The sequence below is a fragment of the Geotrypetes seraphini genome, chromosome 6 (assembly GCF_902459505.1).
Source record: "Geotrypetes seraphini chromosome 6, aGeoSer1.1, whole genome shotgun sequence".
Taxonomy (NCBI): Eukaryota; Metazoa; Chordata; class Amphibia; order Gymnophiona; family Dermophiidae; genus Geotrypetes; species Geotrypetes seraphini.
The window spans coordinates 222,677,063-222,701,224 of record NC_047089.1 but is presented as its reverse complement, the minus strand read 5'-3'; the positions used below and the strand labels follow the sequence as shown (position 1 = coordinate 222,701,224).

Below are 24,162 nucleotides of genomic sequence, written 5' to 3'. Positions count from 1 at the left end.
TGTGTCAGCTGGAGATTAATCACAGAGAGGGGAAAGAGGTGAGGGAGTTGGGGCATAACTACAACTTGCTTTTTTAGGATGAATATTTATGTCATTAGTGAAGGAATGGTGGGAGTTTCTTTTGAACACAGCAGACTTAGAAAACAAAACAAATAGATCTTATACTGAAACCAGTGGTCTTATACTGAAACCAGTGTATAGTACTCCCCGAAATTCGCAGGGCTTCCATTCCAGAACACCCGCAAATTTAAAAAAAAACAACGCAAATGCGGTTTAGGAGTTCATAAAAGGCAGGAAAGGCAGGAGAGGGCAGCTGGAGCGCCGATGGGTGCTGAAAATCATTTGCGGTATTTTCTGACCGCTTCTTCCTAGTACTAAAGTCATGGTTACACCAATCAGAAGCTGCTTTGACACGCCAGATAGTGTGTTAAAGCAGCTCTTGATTGGTGTAACCTTGACTTTAGTATCAGGAAGAGGCAGTCGGAAAATACCACGAATTACTGAGTCCATGATTTGCGAATCGTGAATTCGCAGGAGTTTACTGTATATGCTAGCAAAATATCGCATCTTGGTCACACACAGAAACACAGACAAGGGGCCCTGATCTCTAATACAGATAAAAAGGCAAAAACTGAAATGAAAACTTCAAATCAGACTCTGCATGTACAATACTACAGAAACTGAAAAGCACAGTTACTTACCGTAACAGTTGTTATCCAGGGACAGCAGGCAGATATTCTCAACAGGTTGGTGACGTCACTGACGGAGCCCCGCAGCGGACAGCCTCGCAAGCAGACTTGCTTGAAGATCTTTATAAGAGCTTAAGAGTGATGCACTGCGCTTGCGCGAGTACCTTCCCGCCCGAGTGAGGGCGCGCGTCTCCTATGAAGTAAGAAGCCAACCAGGGGAGGAGGGTGGGTCATGAGAATATCTGCCTGCTGTCCCTGGATAACAACTGTTAAGGTAAGTAACTGTGCTTTATCCCAGGACAAGCAGGCAGCATATTCTCAACAGGTGGGATGGAGGGAGAGTTGGCAATTCAAGAAAAGAGATTTTGCAAAACAGACTGGCCAAAATGGTCATGCCTTCTGGAGAAAGTATCCAGACAGTAATGAGAGGTGAAAGTTTGAACCGAGGACCAAGTGGCAGCCTTGCAGATTTCCTCAATAGGAGTTGATCTGAGGAAAGCTACAGACACCGCCATTGCTCTAACTCTGTGGTCCATGACTCAACCCTGCAGAGGGAGACCAGCCTGAGCATAGCAGAAAGAGATGCAAGCAGCCATCCAGTTGGATATGGTTCGCTTCGAGACAGGTTGCCCCAACTTATTTGGATCGAAGGAGATGAAAAGTTGTGGAGCTGTTCTGTGAGGTTGAGTGCGTTGCAAGTAGAAAGCCAAGGCATGCTTACAGTCCAAAGTATGGAGTGCCACTTCTCCAGGGTAAGAATGAGGCTTTGGAAAAAATACTGGAAGAACAATAGATTGATTGATGTGAAATTCTGAAACAACCTTAGGCAAGAATTTTGGATGAGTACGGAGGACCACTTTGTCATGGTGGAAAACTGTGAAAGGTGGATCCGCAACCAAGGCTTGCAACTCACTGACTCTTCGAGCAGAGGTGAGGACAATCAGGAACACCACTTTCCAAGTAAGATACTTGAGATGAGCCTTGTCAATTGGTTCAAATGGAGGCTTCATCAATTGAGCCAGGATAACATTGAGATCCCAGACCACTGGAGGTGGTTTGAGCGGTGGATGAACATTAAAAAGTCCTTTCATGAAGCGGGAAACCACAGGGTGTGCAGAGGTTTCTCATCAAGAGGCTAATGAAAAGCAGCAATCGCACTGAGATGGACCCGGATAGACTGGAGTCCAGACTGTGATAAATGAAGTAAATAATCCAAAACAGAAGCCAAGGAGGTAGACATTGGCTCCAGGTAGAACACCAAGCAGAAAATCTAGTCCATTTTTGACCGTAACACTGCCTAGTGGATGGCTTTCTGGAAGCTACCAAAATGTCCTGTACAGATTGAGAAAACTGTAGGGAGTCAGTTAGGTTGAAAGGTACCAAGCTGTTAAGTGTAGAGACTGCAGATTGGGATGAAGCAAGGACCCTCGACTCTGAGTAAGCAGAGAGGGAAAAACTGGTAGAAGCAGAGGCTTCCTGGTGCTGAGCTGAAGTAGAAGGGAGTACCACGGTTGTCTGGGCCACCGAGGAGCTATCAGAATCATGGTGGCATGTTCTGTCTTGAGTTTGACAAGAGTCTTGAGAATCAGAGGGAAGGCATAGAGAAACTGACCCGTCCAGACCAGAAAGAAAGCATCTGCCTCGAGACGCTGGGGAGAGTATATCCGGGAGCAGAACTGAGGTAGTTTGTTGTTGAGGGGGGACACAAAAAGGTCTATCTGAGGGGTCCCCCATTGAGCAAATACTTGATGTAGAGGCGAGGAATTGAGTGTCCATTTGTGAGGTTTCAGAAGACGACTCAATTTGTCCACCAGACAGTTGTGCTGACCTTGAATGTATACAGCTCTGAGAAAGATGTTGTGATGGATTGCCCAATCCCAGAGCATCAGAGCTTCTTGACAAAGGGAGTGAGATCCCATATCTCCCTGTTTGTTGACATAGTACATGGCGACCTGGTTGTCCGTCTGGACAAGGACTACGTTGTCGTGAAGGTGTTGAAAAGCTTTGAGAGCATTGAAAATCGCTCTAAGTTCCAATAGACTGATGTGACAAAAACGGTCTGCAAGAGACCAATGGCCTTGAGTACAGAGACTGTCCAGATGGGCTCCCCATGCATAGGTTGACGAGTCTGTTGTGAGAACCTTCTGATGAGGGGGAGCATGGAATAGCAAACCTCTGGAAAGACTGCCTCAACAAAGGAGTTACTGTGATTTGTTGAGAAAGTGGGTCGGTAGTTTGTTGCCACTGAGATGCCAGGGTCCACTGAGGTATGCGAAGGTGAAGTCTGGCAAAACGAGTCACATGAACTGTAGAGGCCATGTGACCGAGTAGAATCATCATTTGTCTCGCTGAAACCGATTGGAGATAAGACACCTGATGGCAAAGGCAAATAAGAGCATCTTGGCATGGTGGAGGCAGGAACGCTCTGAGTCTGAACTGAAGAGACTGTGAGGGTTGCAACTGGGATTTTGGAAAGTTGACTTCGAACCCCAGACATTGGAGGAACGTAATAATCTGTCAGGTCGCTGCAATAACCCCGTGTTGAGAGGGGGCTTTGATGAGCCAGTCGTCCCGGTATGGAAAAACTTGAAGACCCTGGGTACGGAGGGCTGCAGCCACCACCACCAGACACTTCGTGAAGATTCTGGGGGATGAGGCGAGTCCGAAAGGAAGAACTCTGTATTGCAGATGAAGATTCCCCACCTGGAATCGTAAATATTTGTGAGAGGCTGGATGTATCGAGATATGAGTATAAGCCTCTTTGAGATCCAGAGACCATAGCCAATCTTCCTGATTCATCAGGAAATATAAAGTTGGTAAAGAAAGCATCCAAAACTTCTCTTTGACTAGAAACTTGTTGAGAGCTCTGAGGTCCAGAATGGGTCGCAAATCCCCGTCTTCTTTGGGACTAGAAAATAACGGGACTAAAAGCCCATGTCCTGTTGGTTCGAGGGAACCTCCTCGACAGCTCAAAGGCAAAGAAGAGCCTGAGCTTCCTGAAGAAGAAGGGGAAGTTGTGACGAATTGGAAGGACACTCTCTTGGAGGGCGATCTGGAGGCACCTGAAGAAAGTGAAGTGAGTATCCCTCCCGAAGATTGGTGAGAACTCAGAGATCTGAGGTGATCATCTCCCACTGGTGATAAAAATGGTGAAGATGACCTCCTATTGGTAGACGAGAAGTCTGACGGAGGGAGGTTGGTATGCTCAGACTGGGAATGTCAAAAAGACTGAGCTGGTTTAGCCGCAGCAAGAGTCTGGGCTTTCTGCTGTCATTGTTGCTGTGGCAGTCATCTAGGCAGAGGCCTGGAGAAAGCTGGCATCGTTTTTTGAGGATAACGATGTGGTGGTTGCTTGTATGGCGAGCAGGAGGAGTCTTAGGCTTTGGCCGAATCAAGCAAAAGAACGTTCATGTTCAGAGAGGTGCTTTGTAGCAGCTTCAATGGAATCATCAAAAAGTTCATTTCCCTGGCAAGACAAGTTCGCTAGACGGTCCTGCAAATTGGGATCCATATCAACAATTCGAAGCCAAGCAAGGCGAAGCATGGCTACTGTAAAAGCAGAAACTCTAGAAGAAAGCTCAAAAGCATCATATGTGGCTTGCAGCATGAAGAGTCGAAGTTGAGACAGAGTTCTGATGATCTGTTTAAATTCCGGAAGACTTTGTTCCTCAAGAGCCGGGTAGAACTTAGGCATCAATTTGAGGAAATAGTTAAAATAAGCAATGAAAGTGTAGTTGTAATTGAGAATTCTGTTACCCATCATGGAATTCTGATAGAGCCTACGGCCAAACTTGTCCATGGTACGGCCCTCCCTGCCTGGAGGGACCATAGCGCAAAGCTTAGAAGGTTGAGCTTTCTTTAATGAAGATTCCACAACCAAGGACTGGTGAGACAATTGAGATTTCTCAAATCCCTTACAAGGTACAGTGCGATATCTGGATTCCAGATTAGATGGAATGGCTGTAATGGAATAAGGAGTTTCCATATTCCTGAAGAAAGTTTGCTTTAAGACAGGAGTCATAGGAAGCCTCAAGGTCTCCTTGGGTGGATGAGGTAACTCCATATCAGCCAAGTATTCAGGAATGTACTTGGAATCAGAGTGGAGATCCAGCTGAAGAGCTTTCCCCATGTCAAAAACAAATCTTGCAAATGAGGCAGACTTCAATGTAGAAGGATCCTCAGGAGGAGAGCGAGACTTAGGAGCCACCGAATATGAAGGAGAAGCCTCTCTGGAATATTGAGGAGGCTCAAAATCCAGGCACACAGTGACTGAAGAATCTCCACTACCTGTGACAGGAGGAGTCAGAGAGTGCTTGCGCTTAAGAAGCCTCGATGGTGAAATCCCCGGGGTCCGAGGCACAGAATGGGTCAAGACAGGGGGAGAAGGCTCCCTTGGAGGCAGTTTCGATGGAGGAGTCTTCGACCTCGATGGACTTTGAGGAGAAGCAGCCGGTGTAAAAGCTTTGCGAGACTTATGTTTAGATTTTGAAGAAGTCTTGACAGCCTTTGATAGACAAGGCATAGAAGACTCAGTATCCGGAGGAGAGGACTTCTGCTGGAGAAAAGACTCTTCACTGCGCTTGGAAGCAAGATGCCTTGAATGCCTCGAGCGATGCCTCGATCGAGGTGGAGGAGACTGTGTCCCAGGAGGGGAAGAGTCACTGGATGATAAGCGATGAGACTTCCGAGGCTTGCCTCGAGGTGCTTCAACAAGAGGTTCAAGCTGATGCTCAAGCTGGCTCGTAGGAAGCAGGGTCGAGGCCGGGAGGAGCTGAGCTATGACCAAAGAAATCTGAGTGGTCAGGATGACTTTCAACATGTCCTTGAACATGGGCACCGAGACAAAGGGATCAGGTCTTGAAGGTGCAGCAGTGCGCTCCAAAGAGGGCGACCTCGAAGATGAGTATTCCCTATGTTTGGAGGCACGCTTAGCTGGAGGTCTCGAAGAGGCTGGCAGGACCATAGGCACGGCCTGGAACTCCTGAGACTCTGGAGGATTCTTAGGAAGGGTACCTGAAGGAGAAACAGGAGACTTACCCACAGAAGAAGACTTTGCAGGAACTGCAGGCGAGGCCTTCGATACCGAAGGTGTCGAGGTCAAGGCCTTGGTCGAGGCAGTCACGGGTGTCGGGGCTGAGGTCTTGGAAGTCGAGGCCGACCCGGAAGCAGAGGTCGAGACCCTTTCAGTAGACTGTTCCATCGTGCCAAAGAGTTGAAGAATTTTAGCACGGCGTCTACGAAGGGCTCGAGGCTGAAGTGTAACACAGCACGAACAAGAGTCGGGGCAATGTTCGGGACCCAGACAAGAGATACACCAATGATGAGGGTCGGTGAGTGAAATTACCTTGCCGCACTGGCTACACTTTTTGAAACTGGTAAGAGGCCAGGACATAGAAAAAAAGAAAGTCTGACGAAAGAACGAGGTTCAGCAGCCAGGCCGAGGCCGACAGGCCACTGGCCCAAAAGACCCAATAAAATTTTTTTTTTTTTCTTTTTGAAACAAGAGAAAAAACACGCTGGCACAGCGACTAAGAAAAATAACAAAGCCGCGGTGCGAGAAGGCAACGAAGTAGCTGCAGAGCTGAAGCAAAGAGGACTTCTCGGCTCCGCAGAAAACGTTGAATTGAGGTACCTCATAGGAGACGCGTGCCCTCACTCGGGCGGGAAGGCACTCGCGCATGCGCAGTGCAGCATTTGTAAGCTCTTATAAAGATCTTCAAGCAAGTCTGCTTGCGAGGCTGTCCGCTGTGGGGCTCCGTCAGTGACGTTGCCCACCTGTTCAGAATATATTGCCTGCTTGTCCTGGGATAATACATGATATCAGAAATGCACACCTACCACAACTGACATATTCCAAATTAATAAATTCTGAATCCAGCACTGCCCCTCTTTGTTCTCTCCATGCCAAACATCTCTTTTCTGTCTTCCTTATCACTCTCCTCTTTCTATCATACATCCCCCACCCTGGAATCAGTATCTCTTCCTGCAGCCCCCTCCCCCCCTCATAGCCCAGCAGTGTCTCTCCCCCTCTCTTCCCTTAGTCCAGTCTCTCTCTCACCCCTTCCCCTTCTACCCTGCTGGTCCAGCTTCTCTCCATCTCCATTATTATCACCCTGGGTCCAGCATCTTTCCCTGTCCATCCCTTCTTCCTTCTCCTCCTCCTTCCACTGGACCTAGAAGCACCTCTCCCTGTTTGCCCCAAACTATTTTCCCTTATTGGGTCCAGCAACACCTCTTCCTGTCTGTCCCTTCCTCTTCTCTCCAGGTGCAACAACACCTCTTCCTATTTGCCCCTTCTCCCTCCTTCCCATGTCCAACAGCACCTCTTCCTTTCCATCCCTTTCACCTCCCTCCCTGGATCCAGCAGTACCTTCCCCATTCTGGCCCTTCTTCTTCCCCTCCCCTGTCAAGCAGCACATCTTACAACCCCCACCCCAGTGACTTGTCTATCCTTTATTTCTCCTCCCACAGTCCATTCTTCTAACATTCTCTCCATCACTGCGGGTAACAATGCCGCAGAAATTAAAACAAGGTTGCTTCAGGGCCTTCCCTGTAACATGCCCCCTGAGGCCATTTCCTGTTTCTGCATAGGTGGGGTGCATCACAAGGAAGATCCCGAAGCCCTGAAGCAACCTTTGGTATTGTTACTGGCAGCAATAGAGAGAAGGATAGAAGAACGGATCGTGGGTGGAGGAATAAAGGGGGAGAGGGAGAAATGCCGGCACATGGACTGGCTTGGGGTTATGATTGCAGGTTATAAGCAAAGGTAGAAGAACACAGGCTATGGAGAGAGACATAGGGAGTGGTGAAGGAGCACAAGCTATGTGTAGAGGTGGGGTTGCATGAAGGAGTAGTGGAGGAGTCCAGGCTGTGGATATGTAGTGCTCCATGAAGTGAAGGAGAGGAATAATTTTTCCAATGAAAATTAACTTACTTTGCCCTCAGTGTTCAATCCTAAGCAACCAGAGTAAGGCAGTTGTACAAAAGTCACTCATTAATGCTTTACTTTAGACCATATCAGCTCGTAAACAAATACCATTTATCTTGTAAAGGTGAGCAAAGGCCTATTCAGGTGTCAGAATTGAAGAATTAATGTTATCTGAATACCAGCTTGCTGTTTACTTGGGCCCTATATACTCCCTTTTACTCCAGGGAGACGGGTGGAGGGTGCCCAAGAGCAGGAAGACAAGTGCTACTAGTCTCACAGAAAATGTGTCCAAAACCCTGAATGATTCTTACGTATACATAGATACATTGTGTATCTGTACCAATGTACTGACTTGCATAGGCTCATTTCACACATGTCAGAGTAGTTACATGCTCTATACTCTATACACATTAAGGGTTATTCTATAACATAGGTGCCTGCATCTACATCCTCCTTGTGCATACAAATATTTCGAATACTAGAACTTACACAGATAAGTACATGCATCCACAAAAGTGCCAGTAGGACACCTAAGTGCGATTCTGCAAATACTGTACCTGCTTAACTCGCATAACACATATTGGCAAGGGGGGCTTACACAGGGGTGCAGCATGGGCACTACATTAGCAAGGGAGTGGTGGAGTAGTCTAATGATTAGTGCAGTGGCCCGAGAATCTGGGAAAACTGCGTTTGATTCCCACTGCAGCCCCTTGTGACTCTGGGCAAGTCATTTAGGGGAAATTCTCAAAACTTTAACATGGTCACTAAACCAGTTTCAGTCGGTTTAGTGTTTATGTATGTTAGCAGCAGATTATCAAAATGGCTTACCGTGGTCTTTTCCCAAGCTTCCTAGAAGTCTTCAACACTGCCATACAAATGTATTACAATGAGGTCATTGATATTTAAACGATCACTCTGGGCGATTCTCTATTATCGCCGAGTGATTCCCTAACCTCGCTGTCCTACATTTGTGAGCAACATTTTCCAGCAGGTCTGAGCTGTCTTAGCCTTACTTTTTGGTCAGTGCTGCCGTCAAGAAACCCTCGCCCACTGGTAGTAGGAAGGATGCCCACTCCCTCCCGCCGTTAAGCATAACCCCCCCCCCAACACCCCTCCCCCCATCGGGAGAGATGCCCACTCCCTCCTGCCACCAAGCAATCCCCCATCCGACACACACCCCCAGCAGAGGGAAGGATACCCATTCTCTCACACTGCCAAGTAACCCCCCTGACACCCCCCCTCCCAGGCAGGAGAAATGCCCACTCCCTCCTGCCTCCACTTCCTTGCTCTATGCTCCCAAGCAACTGGAGAATCTTTGATTGATGGTTTTGAATGAAAAAGGCCTTTCATAAATCTAGAAATCAGTGGATGCAAGAGGTTTATGAAAAGCGTTAATAGCACTGAGATGAACCCTAACTGAAGTGGTTTTGAGGTCAGAGCTGAAAAGAGTGTAGGAGATAGTTGAGGACTGATGGGAGTGGCCATGTGTCCAGGTGTAGTGATTGTCAGTTATACCACAGGGTGAAACGAGTCCATTTGAAGCGGTAGCAACGCTACATGGACAGTTTTCTGGAGGCTTCAATGATGGCTGATACTGGAGCGGATAGTATAACCGCCTCTACTCATTGAGAGAGAGAAACCATGCTATAACAGCCAAGGAATGGAGATTGGGATGAAGAAGGGATCCCTCATTCTGAGTGATCAAGGTTGGAAAAAGTTGAAATATGATCGCTCATTCCCCAATCTGACCATGGAAATAAGGTTATTAATATTAAAATGCTATGTAAACTAGTAGAGCGACTGATGCTCTAACATGGCTTCCCGATGCATCAAAAAAAAAAAGCGACTGGTCAAGACCAGTCGCTTACCTGTCTAAACTTTTTTTTTATGGGCATTGATGCTGTGCATATTACACATGCACAATATCTGCCCCATTAGAAAAAAAAAAGAAAAAAAAGCACTTACCCCCACCGATGACGGCCCTCCCCGACGAACCAGCACCGGGAACCAAACCCCCCCCACACCAGTGAAAACGGCAGGAATGTCTTCTTTCTCCTGCCATGCAGATCCCACCTCCCCCGCAAGAGAAAAAATGGCAGAAGGGATGTCCACTTCCTCCTGCCATTGAAGGCCCACTCCCATGCCAAGCGCCCCCCCAACATTCCCTACCCTCCCCCTATCCCCCCAATCAGGGCCTCAGACTCCTCCCCCTTGTAACCTAGGATACAGGGGGAGGAGCCTTAGGCATCTGAGTTAATCAGGGCCTTAAGCCCCTCCCTGTGTATCACATGATGCACCATGGAGGGAAAGGCCGCCATTTTGATCTGGCAGGCCTACAAGCGGGATGGACTGAGGTTCCCTCCCACTCCAACTTCTCTAAAAAGGTACAGGGAGGTTCAGAGGATGGGGTGAGGTTTCAGGGGACCTCCGGTGGCAGGAGGGAGTGGGAATCCCTTCTGCATTTTGGGGGGGAAGGGGGAGGGTAAGTAATGTTTTGGGGGCACCTAGCGTGGGAGTGGGCCTTCAGTGGGTATCCCTCCTGCCTTTATTTAGGGGGTAGGGAAGGGTAGGAGACATTTGGGGAGGTGCCTGATGTGGGGATGGGCCTTGGTGGCAGGAGGGAGTGAGCATCGGCGGGAGGGGGGGCTTTTTTTTAATGGGGTAGATATTGTACATGTGTAACTCACACATCATATGTCCCTATTAAAAAAAAAGAAACAAACAAACAAAAAAAGTTTCCTGCCCCGAACAGCAGGAGGCTTTCTCCTGCCTCTCAGCTGCCAGCTCTGCACATATGTGAGAGTCGCTCTCCCAGTGATCCATCGGATCGGAGAGTCAGGGATTATGGCAAACATCCGCATGAATCATTTGCATGCAAACTTTTAGTGCATCAATAACTCTTTCTGAATTGCCCCCAAAAATTGATCAGTGCAGACCAATACGGTATTACCGATCCTTTTAGCGCATCTAGGTCTTAAGGACATGGGGAAACGACCCCTCAACAGGATGGATCAATCTTGGACTGTTCTTCCATCTGAAGCTTTCTGATTGTACACAAGTGTCAGCTACTCTCAAACTCCTATTTTCTCAGTTTTGATCACACCCTTTTATATTTCTGGACTATTCTTAGAGGAATCTTGATTACTCATACCAACATTCAACTGGAAAGGAGAGGAAACAAAAGAGGCTTGGGCTGAGATACCTTTCTATTGGCAGTAAGGGGCCTCCGATTTCACACTGAAATTATTGAACATTTTGGGGAAATATGTGGTAAACAGCAAGTTAAAAATACACACAGCACAGCCAGGTAGCCGAGCATAGCCACGGCACTCCCAGAAGGAAGAAATCAATAAGAGATAAAGCCCCAGGGGCACTATAGCCATCATTAAGAAATGAGTACTTCTTAATGAGTATAAACCCAAGGAGCGGTATGAAGGTCAAACTAGTTTGAGACACGAGAACTCACATTTCTGAGGTTTTATTCTGGTTTCCTGTTTAGAGGAGATGGCTTCTGAGCATTTATACCTTTTATACCATTTAGGGGGCAATATTCATCTGGCTGTAGTTAGTGTTCCTTTAAACCAGGGGTGTCAAAGTCTCTCCTCGAGGGCCGCAATCCATTCAGGTTTTCAGGATTTCCCCAATGAATATGCATGAGATCTATTAGCATACAATGAAAGTAGTGCATGCAAATAGATCTCATGCATATTCATTGGGGAAATCCTGAAAACCCGACTGGATTGCGGCCCTCAAGGAGGGACTTTGACACCCCTGCTTTAAACCCTGGCCACCGCTGGCTAAATTAGACCTGGATATTCAGGGCTCATCAACTATTTAAAAACAAACAAACCCAAACCCACGGAGAGTCCATAAAGAGGTATTTGATTGTATCCAAACCTGCTGCTGAGTTTGTGATTCAGACATCTGGCACCTCTTACTTTCTAATTTAATTTATGTTGAAATTACATTTTTCTTATTTGGTTTTGGACTCATTTTCATATGTTTTTCTCATTTGCTTGTGGCTAGGATTTGTGTGACATGGATAAAAGGCTGGCCAGCACCAGTATGTATTAGCAACAAGTACCACATGGACTCCTATTAAGTCTTATTTTAATTGATGTGCTCCATGAACAGGTTTTGTTACTTAGAGGCTTGTGAAAAAAAAATAACAGATGCCTTAGCCAAGATACTGAAATCAATTTAGCACACTGCCAGAGTAATTTTTTTTTTTTCTTCTTTGGTTTTTTTTTAAATTTTATTTGGGGTGGAGAGTAATGGGAAAAGCCCAGCAGTTTCATTTTGTTCTCTCAGCTCAGAGATCCAAAACCTTAAAGCTTTGATTCACAACTACTCACAACTTCTCCCCTATTTCATTTGTCTATCCAATGTTCTTTAGTGCTGTCATTGTAGTGATTGTCCTCAGCCAGTGCCCAGGTACTAGGGCTCCTCCTAAAACCTGCAACTATGGGCTGTTTTAAGGCACATTCTCTTACACCAAGGGCAATAAATGCAGCCTCGACAGTATCCTCAGCCCTGCCAGACCTGAAAAGCAGAAGACTCATGTGCAGTGGCATAGTAAAGGGGGGGTGAGAAGTCCGCCTGAGGCACTGGTAAGGGCGCAGGCACCTGGTCCTTCTCTATGCCCCCCACTGCCGCACATGTGCACTACTTCCCTTCCCCTGTACCTCTGTAGTGCTACTGGCATGAGCAGCAACCCCCCAACCTGCTGTCGCACCAGCGTCAGTTCTTCCTATGATGTCACTTCCTGGATCTGTGTCTAGGAAATGAAGTCAGAGGACGAGCCGACACTGGAGTGACAGCAGTTTGAGGGGTTGCTGCTCTCGCCAGAGGTACAGGGGAATGGAAGCGGCACACACGAGGCAGGAGGAGGTGGGGACAGAGTGGGTGGAGGGGGAGGGCAGAGAAGAGGGTGAGGGGGGATGCCATTGCCACGAGCACTTCTCACCCTCACTACACCACTGCTCAAGTGGAGCAGAGTGGAGAAGTAGCCTAATGATTAGTGCAGTGGCCTGAGAACCAGGAAACAGAACAACAAAGGGGTAAAAACGTCCAAATGAAAAAGTGGAAGGAACCACATAGTACAAGGATGACGCAGGAGTCCGCAATAAAAATATAAAAAATGTTTATTAAAAAATGAGGTAGCAAGTCATAATATGGAGTGGTATACAGTAGGACTCAACACGGACCGTGCTACTGCAAAGTCTGCCTTCCTCCAGTGTCCGTATATCTTCCCTGCGCCACACGAATGCTGGATTGAATTCTAACAAGTGCAATGTTGGCACCAAGTGGTTCAAAGTGGAAACACACATTTTTTAAATTTTCATTGCGGACTCCTGTGTCATCCTTACACCGAGAATCAGTAAAACCAGGTTTGATTCCCACTGCAGCTCCTTGTGACTCTGGACAAGTGATACTGGGCTTGATGGACCTTTGGTCTGTCCCAGTATGGCAATTTTTATGTTCATTGCCCAAGGAACAAAATAAATGCCTGTATATAATATATAAACTGCTTTGACTATAATCACAGAAAGGCAGTACAGTAAACCCCCGCGAATTCATGGTTCACAAATCGCAGACTCAGTAATTTACGGTATTTTCCGACCGCCTCTTCATGGTACTAAAGTCATGGTTATACCAATCAGGAGCTGCTTTGACACGCTATCTGGCGTATCAAAGCAGCTCCTGATTGGTGTAACCATGACTTTAGTACCAGGAAGAGGCGGTCGGAAAATGTGCCCGACTTCGTAAGTACAATTTAAGCACCCGCTGGTGCCCTAGCTACCCTCGATCAGCTGAAAAACCGTATTTGCGTTTTTTTTTTTTAAATTCACGGGCGTTCCTGAAATGGAACCCCTGCAAATTTCGAAGGAGTACTGTATATCAAATCCCATCCCCTTTCAGAGTCAGGAATTAAACCTGGACCTTCTACACAGCAGTATGATAAGAGATTACATGATTAGATACAGACTAAATGAAGGTCACAGCATCAGGGGCATCTGGTTCTAAGAACATCAAATATGTAAATCTTTCTATAAGAAGAAAACATTTAGTGTTTACCAATTCTGAATCTTCCAGCGACTTCTCATGAACCCCTTCCGTGTCCATTTGAACTAGAGAAAAAAAATAAAAAATCCCAGAAGAACAGTTAGAAAAGCGTGACTTGCAGGCATCAATATGCATTTCATTCAGGTTACATTATCACAAGGGCCCAAATACCAGAGGACACCACAAAGGCAATATTTGAATGCTGGAAAGCTTTCACTTACATCTGGCCAGAAATCTGGAACAAACTTTTCTTTCTCCAGTTTAGACGCATTCTTCAAAGATCCTCCATAGACTTGCGTGCCACATACCACCTGAAATTTATTTTCTATAAATCAAAGAAAGTGATAATTACAAGGCATAGTTTAATATAAGAACTAAAGTGAAGTGCAAACGCACAAAAAGTCCTGGATTTCATAGGATGGGAGGACATAAGAGAATGGTCCAGTCTTAAAGTAGCTATATATAAGTACAGTGGAACCTTGGTTTATGAGCATAATTTGCTCCAGAAGCATGCTTGTAATCCAAAGTGCTCGTATATCAAAGCGAGTTTCCCTCCCCCCCGTGAACCAGCATAACCCTCCCCCTCTGAGAGCGAGAGCCAGAAGGCCTTGAGCATGCGTAGATGCTTAAGGCCCAGCCCAGGTTGGGTTGGTGCTGCGTGCCGGTGCCAGATTGGGGTAAGAACTTGTGTTTGGGCAGGCGGGGGATGCTGGTTCGCGGAGGGGGAGGCATTAGCAAGCAGGGGGGGCGTTTGCAGATGGGGGGCGATACTGGTTCTTGGGAGGGGCTCGCAAATCGAGTCAAAGCTCGGTTTACGAGGCACGATTTGCTTTAGTGTTTTGCTCATCTTGCAAAACAATCGCAAACCGCGTTACTCGCAAATCAAGGTTTGACTGTATATGTTTTAAGGAAAGGGAATGGGGACTTGTATACTGCCTTTTTGTGGCTTTGGCATTCAAAGTGGTGGGCACAGGAGCAGCACTGGGATTTGATCTCACAACCTCTGGGTACAGAGGCAGCAGCTCTACCAGTGAGCCACACCTTCCCCATTAGATATTGACAAATTGTGAACTGCCTTGCTAATCCTTTTATTTATTTGATTGTGATTTATCAAGTGACTTTATGAAAAGGTTCACACAAAGTGATGTCAAGCAAATATAGTTCAACATAAAACTTACAATTTTGTTAACAGCATAACAACAGTAAAATGACCAAATATAAACCTAAATACAATGAATGAGGTAAACTCAAAATCAGCAAATTGAAACTTAATAATAGGATTACCATGAAACAGTTTCAAAAATATACTTATTTAACAGCACTGAAATTCAAATAGCAGGGATATTATACAATGGCAGCATAATACTTATGAAACACCAAATAGGCACAAATTAGAACTTTCAAACAACATAGATATATGACAATGAAATAAATAAATTTCCTGTAGAGTCCAGCACACGGAAAACTATGGCAGCAATTCTATAAATCGGCACCTCTTTTTAGATATGCCTAAGCTGTTATAAAATATTAGCGCAAACCTGCACTGACATGACAGAAGTTATGCAAGCTGACATACAACAGGTCAGGCTGGCTTAAGTGGGCAAGCCTAAGCGCACCACGCAATGTGCACAATTGATAGTATAATAGTAAATATTGAAGAACTAAGGCCAGTACTGGGCAGACTTGCACGGTCTGTGACTGTATATGGCCGTTTGGTGGAGGATGGGCTGGGGAGGGCTTCAATAGCTGGGAGGGTGTAGATGGGCTGGAGTGAGCTTTGACGGAGACTTCAGTAGTTGGAACCTAAGCACGGTACCGGGCAGAGCTTTGGATCCTTGCCCAGAAATAGCTAAGAAGAAGAAAAAAAATTAAATTGAATCAGGTTGGGCAGACTGGATGGACCATTTGGGTCTTTATCTGCCATCATCTACTATGTTATTATTCTATTAAGTTGCTTGTATTGCTTGGCAACACACCCACAACATACCTGTACTCTGCCCACACGTACACCCTCCTACCAGCTGCAGGCCAAGGGCCCTTTTACAAAGCCACAGTAAATACACTGAAGCCTGATCAATTCATATGGACTTTGATGCATTTAATGCAGCAGCATTGCTACTGCAGATTTCTAAAAGGGGCTCTAAGTTCATGTAGCTGCACTGTTTATAGAACAGTGCCTAGCACTTATGCAGGTAACTGACAATTATTGGCGCCAATCATGCATGTACATGCTAAGCACACTATTTGCCCTTAGAGAATGACACAGGGCAAATTCTCTCCATCCCCATGGGATCTCTCTATCCCCATCCCATCCCCGCGAGCTCTGTCCCTGTCCCATTCCTGCAAGCTCTGTCCTCATCTGCACAAACCTTGAACACTTTAAAATCATAAGTGGCTAAGGCAGAGCCTGCAGGAATGGGACAGGGAAAGAACTGGTGGGGACAAATTTGCTCCCGTGTCATTCTCTATTAGTTAGGTGGAATAATATAGTGTTTCTTCAAGCCAATTTTGGAGTACCCTCTTGTCTAGCCGGACAGTCTGGTTTTCATGATACCCACAATGAATATGGAGAAGATACTAGAACTTTTTGCAGTGAGAGCAGAGCACACACATCTATCTCACATAGGGTGACCAAGCTACCCATTCCAGAAGGGAGACTTTTTGACCAGTCCTGGTTTTAAAATGACATCCCCACAGCAGTTAGTATTTGTAGTTCATGATTCTATACATTGAAATCAGTGCTGTAGGTCCCACCATACACCAGGATAAGGTCGGCAGAAACTCAGGACTGGCCAAAAAGTCTCCCTTCTGGAATGGGTCATCCTAATCTCATGCACATCCATTGTGGATACCCTGAAAACCAGACTAAAGCAGGCGAGTCAACCTGCAATTGTAAAGGGTCACAAACTAGTCAGGTTTTCACAGTACCCTTAATAAATTCTTATGAAATATATCTGCATTCACTGCCTCCACTGTATACAAACATATCTCATGCTGGTATCCTATAAACCAGACTGTGGCTTCAGAAATACTGACACAAAAGAGAGGTTAAGGCATAAATTCTAAAGAAAGCTGTATCTGAAGGGCCATGTGTTCAGATCTCTAGCTACCTCTGGGCACTGTCTTTTCTCCTCTTACTTACTGATAAAAGTACAGTAAAACCTTGGAATGCAAGTAACTTGGTTTGCAAGTGTTTTGCAAGACAAGCAAAACATTTTATTAAATTTTAACTTGATATACAAGCAATGTCTTGCAATACGAGTGCATATAGTAAACACACGTCACATCATCACAACTGAGCTGATGGTTCTTCTCTCTCTCTCTCCGATGCTGCGGGAGTGTAGTGACTGTTCTAAATGAGTGAGGTCGTGCAATACAAGTATGTATAGTATTTTGCATTAAAGTTTTTGGGTTGTGGAATGAATCGTTTGAGTTTCCATTAATTCCTATGGGGAAATTCGCTTTGATATACGAGTGCTTTGGATTACGAGTAGAGAATGACACGGTGGTTGTTACCCGCAGCTAGCCGCAAGTAGCCGCGGGTAACCCGCCGAAATGGGAAGAGAAAATTAGTGGTCGCTGCGGGGATTGGGTCAAGGCCATTCACTGCCCCGTGGAGCGGTGAATGGTCTCGTCTCCGCAGTGAAGCCAGCACGGATCGCGCGGTCCAGCATCCCCACCCGATCGCCGCATCCCACGTCCTGCCATCTCCCTCCCTCCACCTCACCCTAGGTGCTTGCCGAATCCGAGTTTAATTCTTCTCCCAGCCAGCATGCTTTCAATAAGTCGCGCGTGCGCAGCTGCTTGAATTGTTGAATCTCCTCTGACGCAACCAAAACAGGAAGTTGGGTCAGAGGAGAAGATTCAACAGCTCAAGCAGCCGTGCGCATGGCTTAACGAAAGTGTGTGGTTGGGAGAAGAATTAAAGTCAGACTCGGCAGGCACCTAAGGTGAGGTGGAGGGAGGGAGATGGCAGCACACGGCGATTGGGCGGGAGGGTGCTTCTGGACCATGCGATCCATGATCGTGCATGTTTCCTCACATTAGAAAGGCGGAAGTGGACAGTAGTCATGGGGACGGGGCAGGCTCAGTGATCGCAGGGACGGGGCGGGGACAGTGATTGCGGTGACGGAGACAGGGCGGGGACAGGGATGGTGGTCGCAGAGACGGGGACAAATTTTTTCCCCGTGTCATTCTCTAATTACGAGCATGCTTCCGGAACAAATTATGCTCGCAAACCAAGATTTTACTGTATCCTCTTTTCATCCCACCAATGTGGAAGAGTATTTATAATCTTTTCCCTCTGCTTTGCCTTCTATCGTTTTCAATTCCATGAAGTATTCTTATTTTGGAATAAATGAACTGCTTAACTCTCTTACTGTGTTTGGGGTCAATTTTGACCCCAGAGCACCTTTATGTGGTCCCTATGTTGGCACTAAAGGAAATAAAGTTATACATATGTTTTATGACATTTCCTTATTTTGAGTGTATTTAATTCAGTAACTGAATAAAGTTTAAATCCAGTCTTGTTTTTGTACTGTAGTGGTTACTAGTATTATTTATTTATTTGGTTTTATATCCTGTCCTCCCCAAAAAGCTCAGAACAGGTTACAGTTTACATTCATAGTGTTACAATATATCATTACATAAGGTTAGCCTCTAGACACTCCATAGTTTTAGAGCAGTGGCCTCAAACTTGCGGACCAGGGGCAACATGCGACCTGCCAGGTACTATTTCGAGGCCCTCGGTATGTTTATCATAATCACAAAAGTAAAATAAAACAGTTACTTAATCATCTGTCTCTTTAGCTATAAATTGCAATATTATTATTAAGACTTAGCCAAAAGGAAAGATTTATAAACTATAAAGAGTTTTACCTCATGCAAAACTGTTATTTCTTTAATAAGACATTTTCTGAAGCCCTCCAAGTACCTTCAAATTCAAAATGTGGCCCTGAGTTTGAGACCCCTGTTTTAGAGGAACTTTGGATAGGGTCACTTTAGAATCAACTGAGTGGTACAGGTTAGGTGAATAAGAAGGGAACACATGATACAGTCTGACCATATAATTTAAAAAAAAAAAAAAAAAAAAAAGAATTTTTCTTTTGGGAAAAAGGACCTCAGTAACCAATCCAGCAGAACTTCAACAAAATGTCTGCTTGGTGTTATTGGTTCCTTTCATCAGTCATTAATTAAATTTAAACCTATTCCAACCAAAACATTCAATTGTGTGCCTCTTCATCAATTGAAGACATTTCACAAAAAGCAACACTTAATCTGTGTTCCAATGGGGCCCATTTCACTAAGTATGGCTTCTTCAGGGGCTAATAATAATAATAATAATAATAATAATAACTTTATTTTTCTATACCGCCATAGTCAGGCGACTTCTAGGCGGTTTACATTCTAAGAAGGCTGGACATTCAGCGAATAGCAAAAATCTTAATACAATACGGTGTCATAGATCGACTTACGATACAATATAGTGAGTCTAAATACAATAACATATAACACAGTCTAAATTCAATAGTATAGAATACAGTGAGTCTAAATACAATAGCATATAAAAGTCTAAATATAATACCGTACAAGGAGTCTTAATGTAGTACGATAGTCTGGATGGGAAACTTGCGTGTTAAATTGGAGATCTATGGGCAAGGAGTATCTGAGCGATTTAGGACATCCAACAGATGGAGTCCTAAGGTTAGAGGAGATCAGAAAAAGAGGGGCTTCTTGAGAAAGAGAAGGGCGTTTGTTGGGGAGGAGTCCTAGTGAGGGAGGGGGCTGTTTTAGTCAATGAATTTTGCGAATAGGGCGGTTTTGATCGATTTGCGGAATGCACTATAAGTCGTATTGGGTTCGTTTATGTGGTTTTTCAGCCAAATTTGTTGTCTGTTCGCTTGGAACTTAAAGGTTCTGTCCAAGAAGGATTTGTATCTGCAGCCTGTAATCTTTGGGTAAGCAAAGATGTTTTTATTTCTGGTCGTTCTAGTGGGGTTGTGTAGGCTGAAGTGAGTTTGTAGGTATGATGGTCATGCCACTACCAAGACATAAAATGAGCCCAATAAAGAGACGTGCCAAGTCCTCAGGAATGAAGCCCTCTGAGATAAGGGCCTTTAATCATCTTTTCAGTAAAGCACAACCTGCTCACAGCACCAACAGCAGACTTGGAACATCCAGTGCTAAGAGTGGAGAAACAGATTTATAATATTCTCACCTTGGAAATCAAACTCCCACACATCATCCAGAGACCGGTGTACAAAGTACAAGCTTCCCAAGGCCTGAACCAAGAAACAATGAGATATGGTTATATGAAAAAAAATTGTATACTTCCTTCTGGTGACTCCATTCTACATCATCCCTAGTATAATGTCCAAACTACCTCTGACCTCCCCACCCGTTCTATAGTGACCCCAGCTTATGGTCTAATCCAGTGTTTTTCAACCTTTTTTGGGCAAAGGCACACTTGTTTCATGAAAAAAATCACGAGGCACACCACCATTAGAAAATGTTAAAAAATTTAACTCTCTGCCTATATTGACTATATATAAAGTAATTCTCTTGAATAGGAATCAAATAAACACAAAGAAAGTATTTTATAATTACTTTATTACGAAATAAAAATTATAAAATACTTTATTCAGTGCGAAACCTGGGCCTGTTTGGCTGAACACAAAGCTGATATTCTGGCTGGAATCGAAGAAAGACACACACGTAGCTCTTCGTCAACAGCTCTCAGTCTCTCTCTGTATTTGGTTTTTATAGCATACAAAAATAGACAAATATACCCTCCATCCTTTTTATTAAACCACAATAGCAGTTTTTAGCGCAGGGAGCTGCGCTGAATGTCCAGCGCTGCTCTTGACGCTCATAGGCTCCCTGCGCTAAAAACCACTATTGCGGTTTAGTAAAAGGTGACCATATTGTAAAATATAGACAGCAGATATAAATTCAGAACTGTGCATAGTAAGTGAAGGGAAGTTTTCATCTCTGGGAATTTACCCAGTTAACTATTAAGTTATTTGGGCAAATTCCTTTGAAAACTGTGGTAATACTGCCTCCACTTTGCTAAATTTAAAATAAAATCATTTTTCCTACCTTGTCTGGTGATTTCTGGTTGCACTTTCTTCTTCTGACTGTGCATCCAATCTTTCTTCCCTTCTATCAGCCTGTATGCTTTCTCTCCTCCACACCTCATTCCCTCCCCCAACTTTTTCTTCCTCTCTCCCTGACCTTTCTTTCTTTTTTTCTGTTTCTCTTCTTTCCTTCTGTTTCCCTGCCTGCCCCCTTTCTTTCTTTCTCCCTGCCGTTCCCCAAGCCACTGCCACTGCCGCTGCCATCGGGGAACAGGACCCACCAATGGATAACAGGCCCCAAAGCCGACGCCGACGCATGCTCTCCCTGACGTCAGTTCTGCAATCGGAGAGGAAGTTCCGCCCAGCCAGGCAGCGATTGGCTGGCCCGAACTTCCTCTCCGACTGCAGAATTGACGTCGGGGAGAAGAAGACTTATCGGCTCGCCAAGACAAAGTGAGTCCTGGGTGATCGACTCACTTTGCCTTGGCGAGCTACTGGCGCCCCTGCCTCGGGCCCCCTGTCAGCTCCGGGCCCGGCGGCACACCAGGCAACATCTCGCGGCACACTAGTGTGCCGCGGAACAGCGGTTGAAAAACACTGGTCTAATCACTGACCTTTCCTCTATCTGCTGACAATAACCCCATGATAATGTCCAATCTACCGCTAACACATTCTCCCCTGCTTATAGTGACCCCAGCATACTGTCCAATCCACCACAGATCTCTCTCTTTATCCGGACAGATCCTCATCATATTATCCAGTCCACCCTGATTCTCAATGTGTCTACAATGAAAGTAATCTGCAAAGTAAGACATTTTCTAACTGTATAGTAGATCTGCCTAATCAGAGAAGCAGGAAGGGGGTCCAATACCACTGAAAGCTGGAGACATACAATCTTACATCAGATTTGGACAATTCCTTTATTGAAACCCACTTCTCTTAAAAAAACGTCTGCCTCCATGGTAGTTTAAATAGCTAAGCACTCTATGATGGCAGATAAAGACTGCAAGCTCCATCTAGTCTGCTCACTCTATTCCTGTCGCAATAAAACAAAGCCTACTTGGTTCTCAAGTTCTCATAACCAGAGCCCTCTATGCTTGTCCCAGCCTTTCTTGAATTTCATGGCGTTTTTTGCACTTCACCAATTTTACTGGGAGGCCGTTCCATATTTGCACCATTTTATCAGTTAAATATTCTTTTCATATTCTTCACATCTACTCACGTGATGCTTGTGCTAGAATTTCCTTTCCACTAACAAGAGCTTACTTCTGCATTACTAATCCTTTTGAGATATCAATAGATTAGGTTCTTACCTCGGTAATCTGGGTTCTGATAGGATACCCAGGTAGGGTTACCAGATTTTCTATCTGGTAAAAGAGGACATGTGGAAGAGGAAATCACCATACGGATCCATCTGGCAATGGTTGCCTTGGAGGCTGGCCTGCCCAGTCTCAAGTGACTGGTCAGCACAAAAAGATGATCAGAAAGTCTGGAGTCATTAGTCCTCTCCAGATAGATGAGCAGGGCCCTACGCACATCCAGCTTGCACAGAAATTTATCTTGTTTGGGTGAACCTGTAGGTTGAAAGGAGGGCAGACAAAGCTCCTGATTAACATGGAAGGCGGAAACCATCTTCAGCAGAAACGAAGGAACCATGCACGGTGAAACACCCGACTGTGAAATGGAGAAATGGTTCCCTGCAAGAGAGAGCCTTCAATTCCGATTTAATATAGTGCAGATTGGTAATATATTGCTTCCTCTAGTCTTCTAGGGGTTATGTTAATATGTGATTGTACTGTAGCTGAAAATGTTTTTATGTATACTGTCTTGAACTATTGTGAATGTTTATACTGTTAACTTCTTAGGTATAGGCAGTCTAGAAGTTTTAGAAATAAATAAATAAAAATCCTTCTTGCTTAGACTATGGCAACCAAAAATATTGTCTTGATTGTAAGGTCTAGCAAGATAACCTCCAAAAAAGGCTCGTAAGGAGCACAGGCCAGACCCTTCAAAACCACATTAAGATCCTAAGATGGCAACAATCTGCACAATGGGGGTGTCAGCCTAAGAGCCCCCCTCAAAAAACGAGTGACATCCAGGTGAGATGACAGAGACCGAAGGCATATTCTGAGCCTGAAAGCATGACATACCGGCTATCTTCACTTTGAGAGACAAAACCGCAATTCCCTTTTCAAGGTCAGCTTGCAAGAAGGCAAGGATCAATGGAACAGGAGCTTTCTGATTCCACATGCTCCTTGGTACACCATAATCAGAGGGTCTTCCAGGTCTTAACATAAGCCACAACGGTCACCAGCTTCTTGGCCCTAAAGAGAGTTGTAACCACAACTTCCAAATAACCCTTCTGAATCAAGGCCACATGCTCAAGAGCAGTACTCTAGTGATATCATAAAGAACATCAGCCACATAATCCATGCCCTCCTTAAACATGTGGAGACAGGAGTCCCCAAGCTCCGAGGGCCTAGTCCAAAGTCTGGTATGGCAGGCGCACACCACAAAGGAAGCAGCTGCTACAGCTTTGGTACCCAAAGCAGCGCTTCAAACTGTCTTTTCAGAAACACATCCATTCTACGGTCCTCCGAAACCTTCAGCATCACTCCACCTTCATAAAGAAGGGAGGTGCGCTTCGTCACTTGCGCCACTGTGGAGTCCACCTTCGGTTGGTCAAACAGTAGCTGGAAGTCCAGGTGCACAGGATAGAGCCGAGACATAGCATTGGCCACCTTACGTGAGCCTTCAGGATTCTCCCACTGGTCAGTGATCAAAGAAGTAAGATTCAGGTGAGCCCGAAAAAAGTTTGTCTGTGCATTAGTGCCGCCCATGATGAAGCACTACAAGGTGGAAGGCTGCTGGGCATCAAGCTTCAGTATAGAAAGAGTGTCAGAAATGACATGGGAGACTGAAGCTGACCTGAAAAGGTGATGCATGGAGGGATCATCACCATGATCCGCCACCGAACTTCTGGATACTGGACCCTGATAGGGATCCCACATCATCCACCTTCGCAGAAGAGTACAGCGAAAACAAATGCATGAAAGGGACATCCAATCATCCCAATCCTGCTCTGAAGGGTCACTGGCACTGGGAGCTAGCGTGGTCAGAGGTGGGGATGCCTGTTTGGGAGAAGAATCTCCCTTAGGTGGAGTAGGGATGCCCAAAGGCAACCGGTCCTATTAAATAGGCTTTCCATAAAAAGCTGCCAAAATCTAAGAAGCCTTGCATTGGGGGACCTGAGTCTGCTTGCGTAATTCCAGACTGGAGGAGATGCATCTTCCATCACCATTTGCTTGTGTTTCACTCCATCACTGTTCTGTTCGTCTGAGCAGGATCTCTTCCCCTTCGACCAGTTTTTCCAGGATGTCAGGGATTGGAGGTCTTAGAGGAC

General features: G+C 45.4%; 1 protein-coding gene across 1 annotated transcript in view; it reads right to left on the bottom strand.

The window, feature by feature from the left end:
• Positions 1 to 24,162, bottom strand: part of LOC117362955 (inositol polyphosphate-5-phosphatase A-like) — a 101,179-nt gene that overhangs the window by 34,614 nt on the left and 42,403 nt on the right. The window contains exons 5-7 of the mRNA XM_033950045.1: positions 19,901 to 19,964; positions 13,905 to 14,008; positions 13,696 to 13,748 (exon numbers count right to left, since the gene is read on the bottom strand). Coding sequence (XP_033805936.1) covers positions 13,696 to 13,748; positions 13,905 to 14,008; positions 19,901 to 19,964 — 221 coding nt within the window. The remainder of the gene's footprint in view (positions 1 to 13,695; positions 13,749 to 13,904; positions 14,009 to 19,900; positions 19,965 to 24,162) is intronic.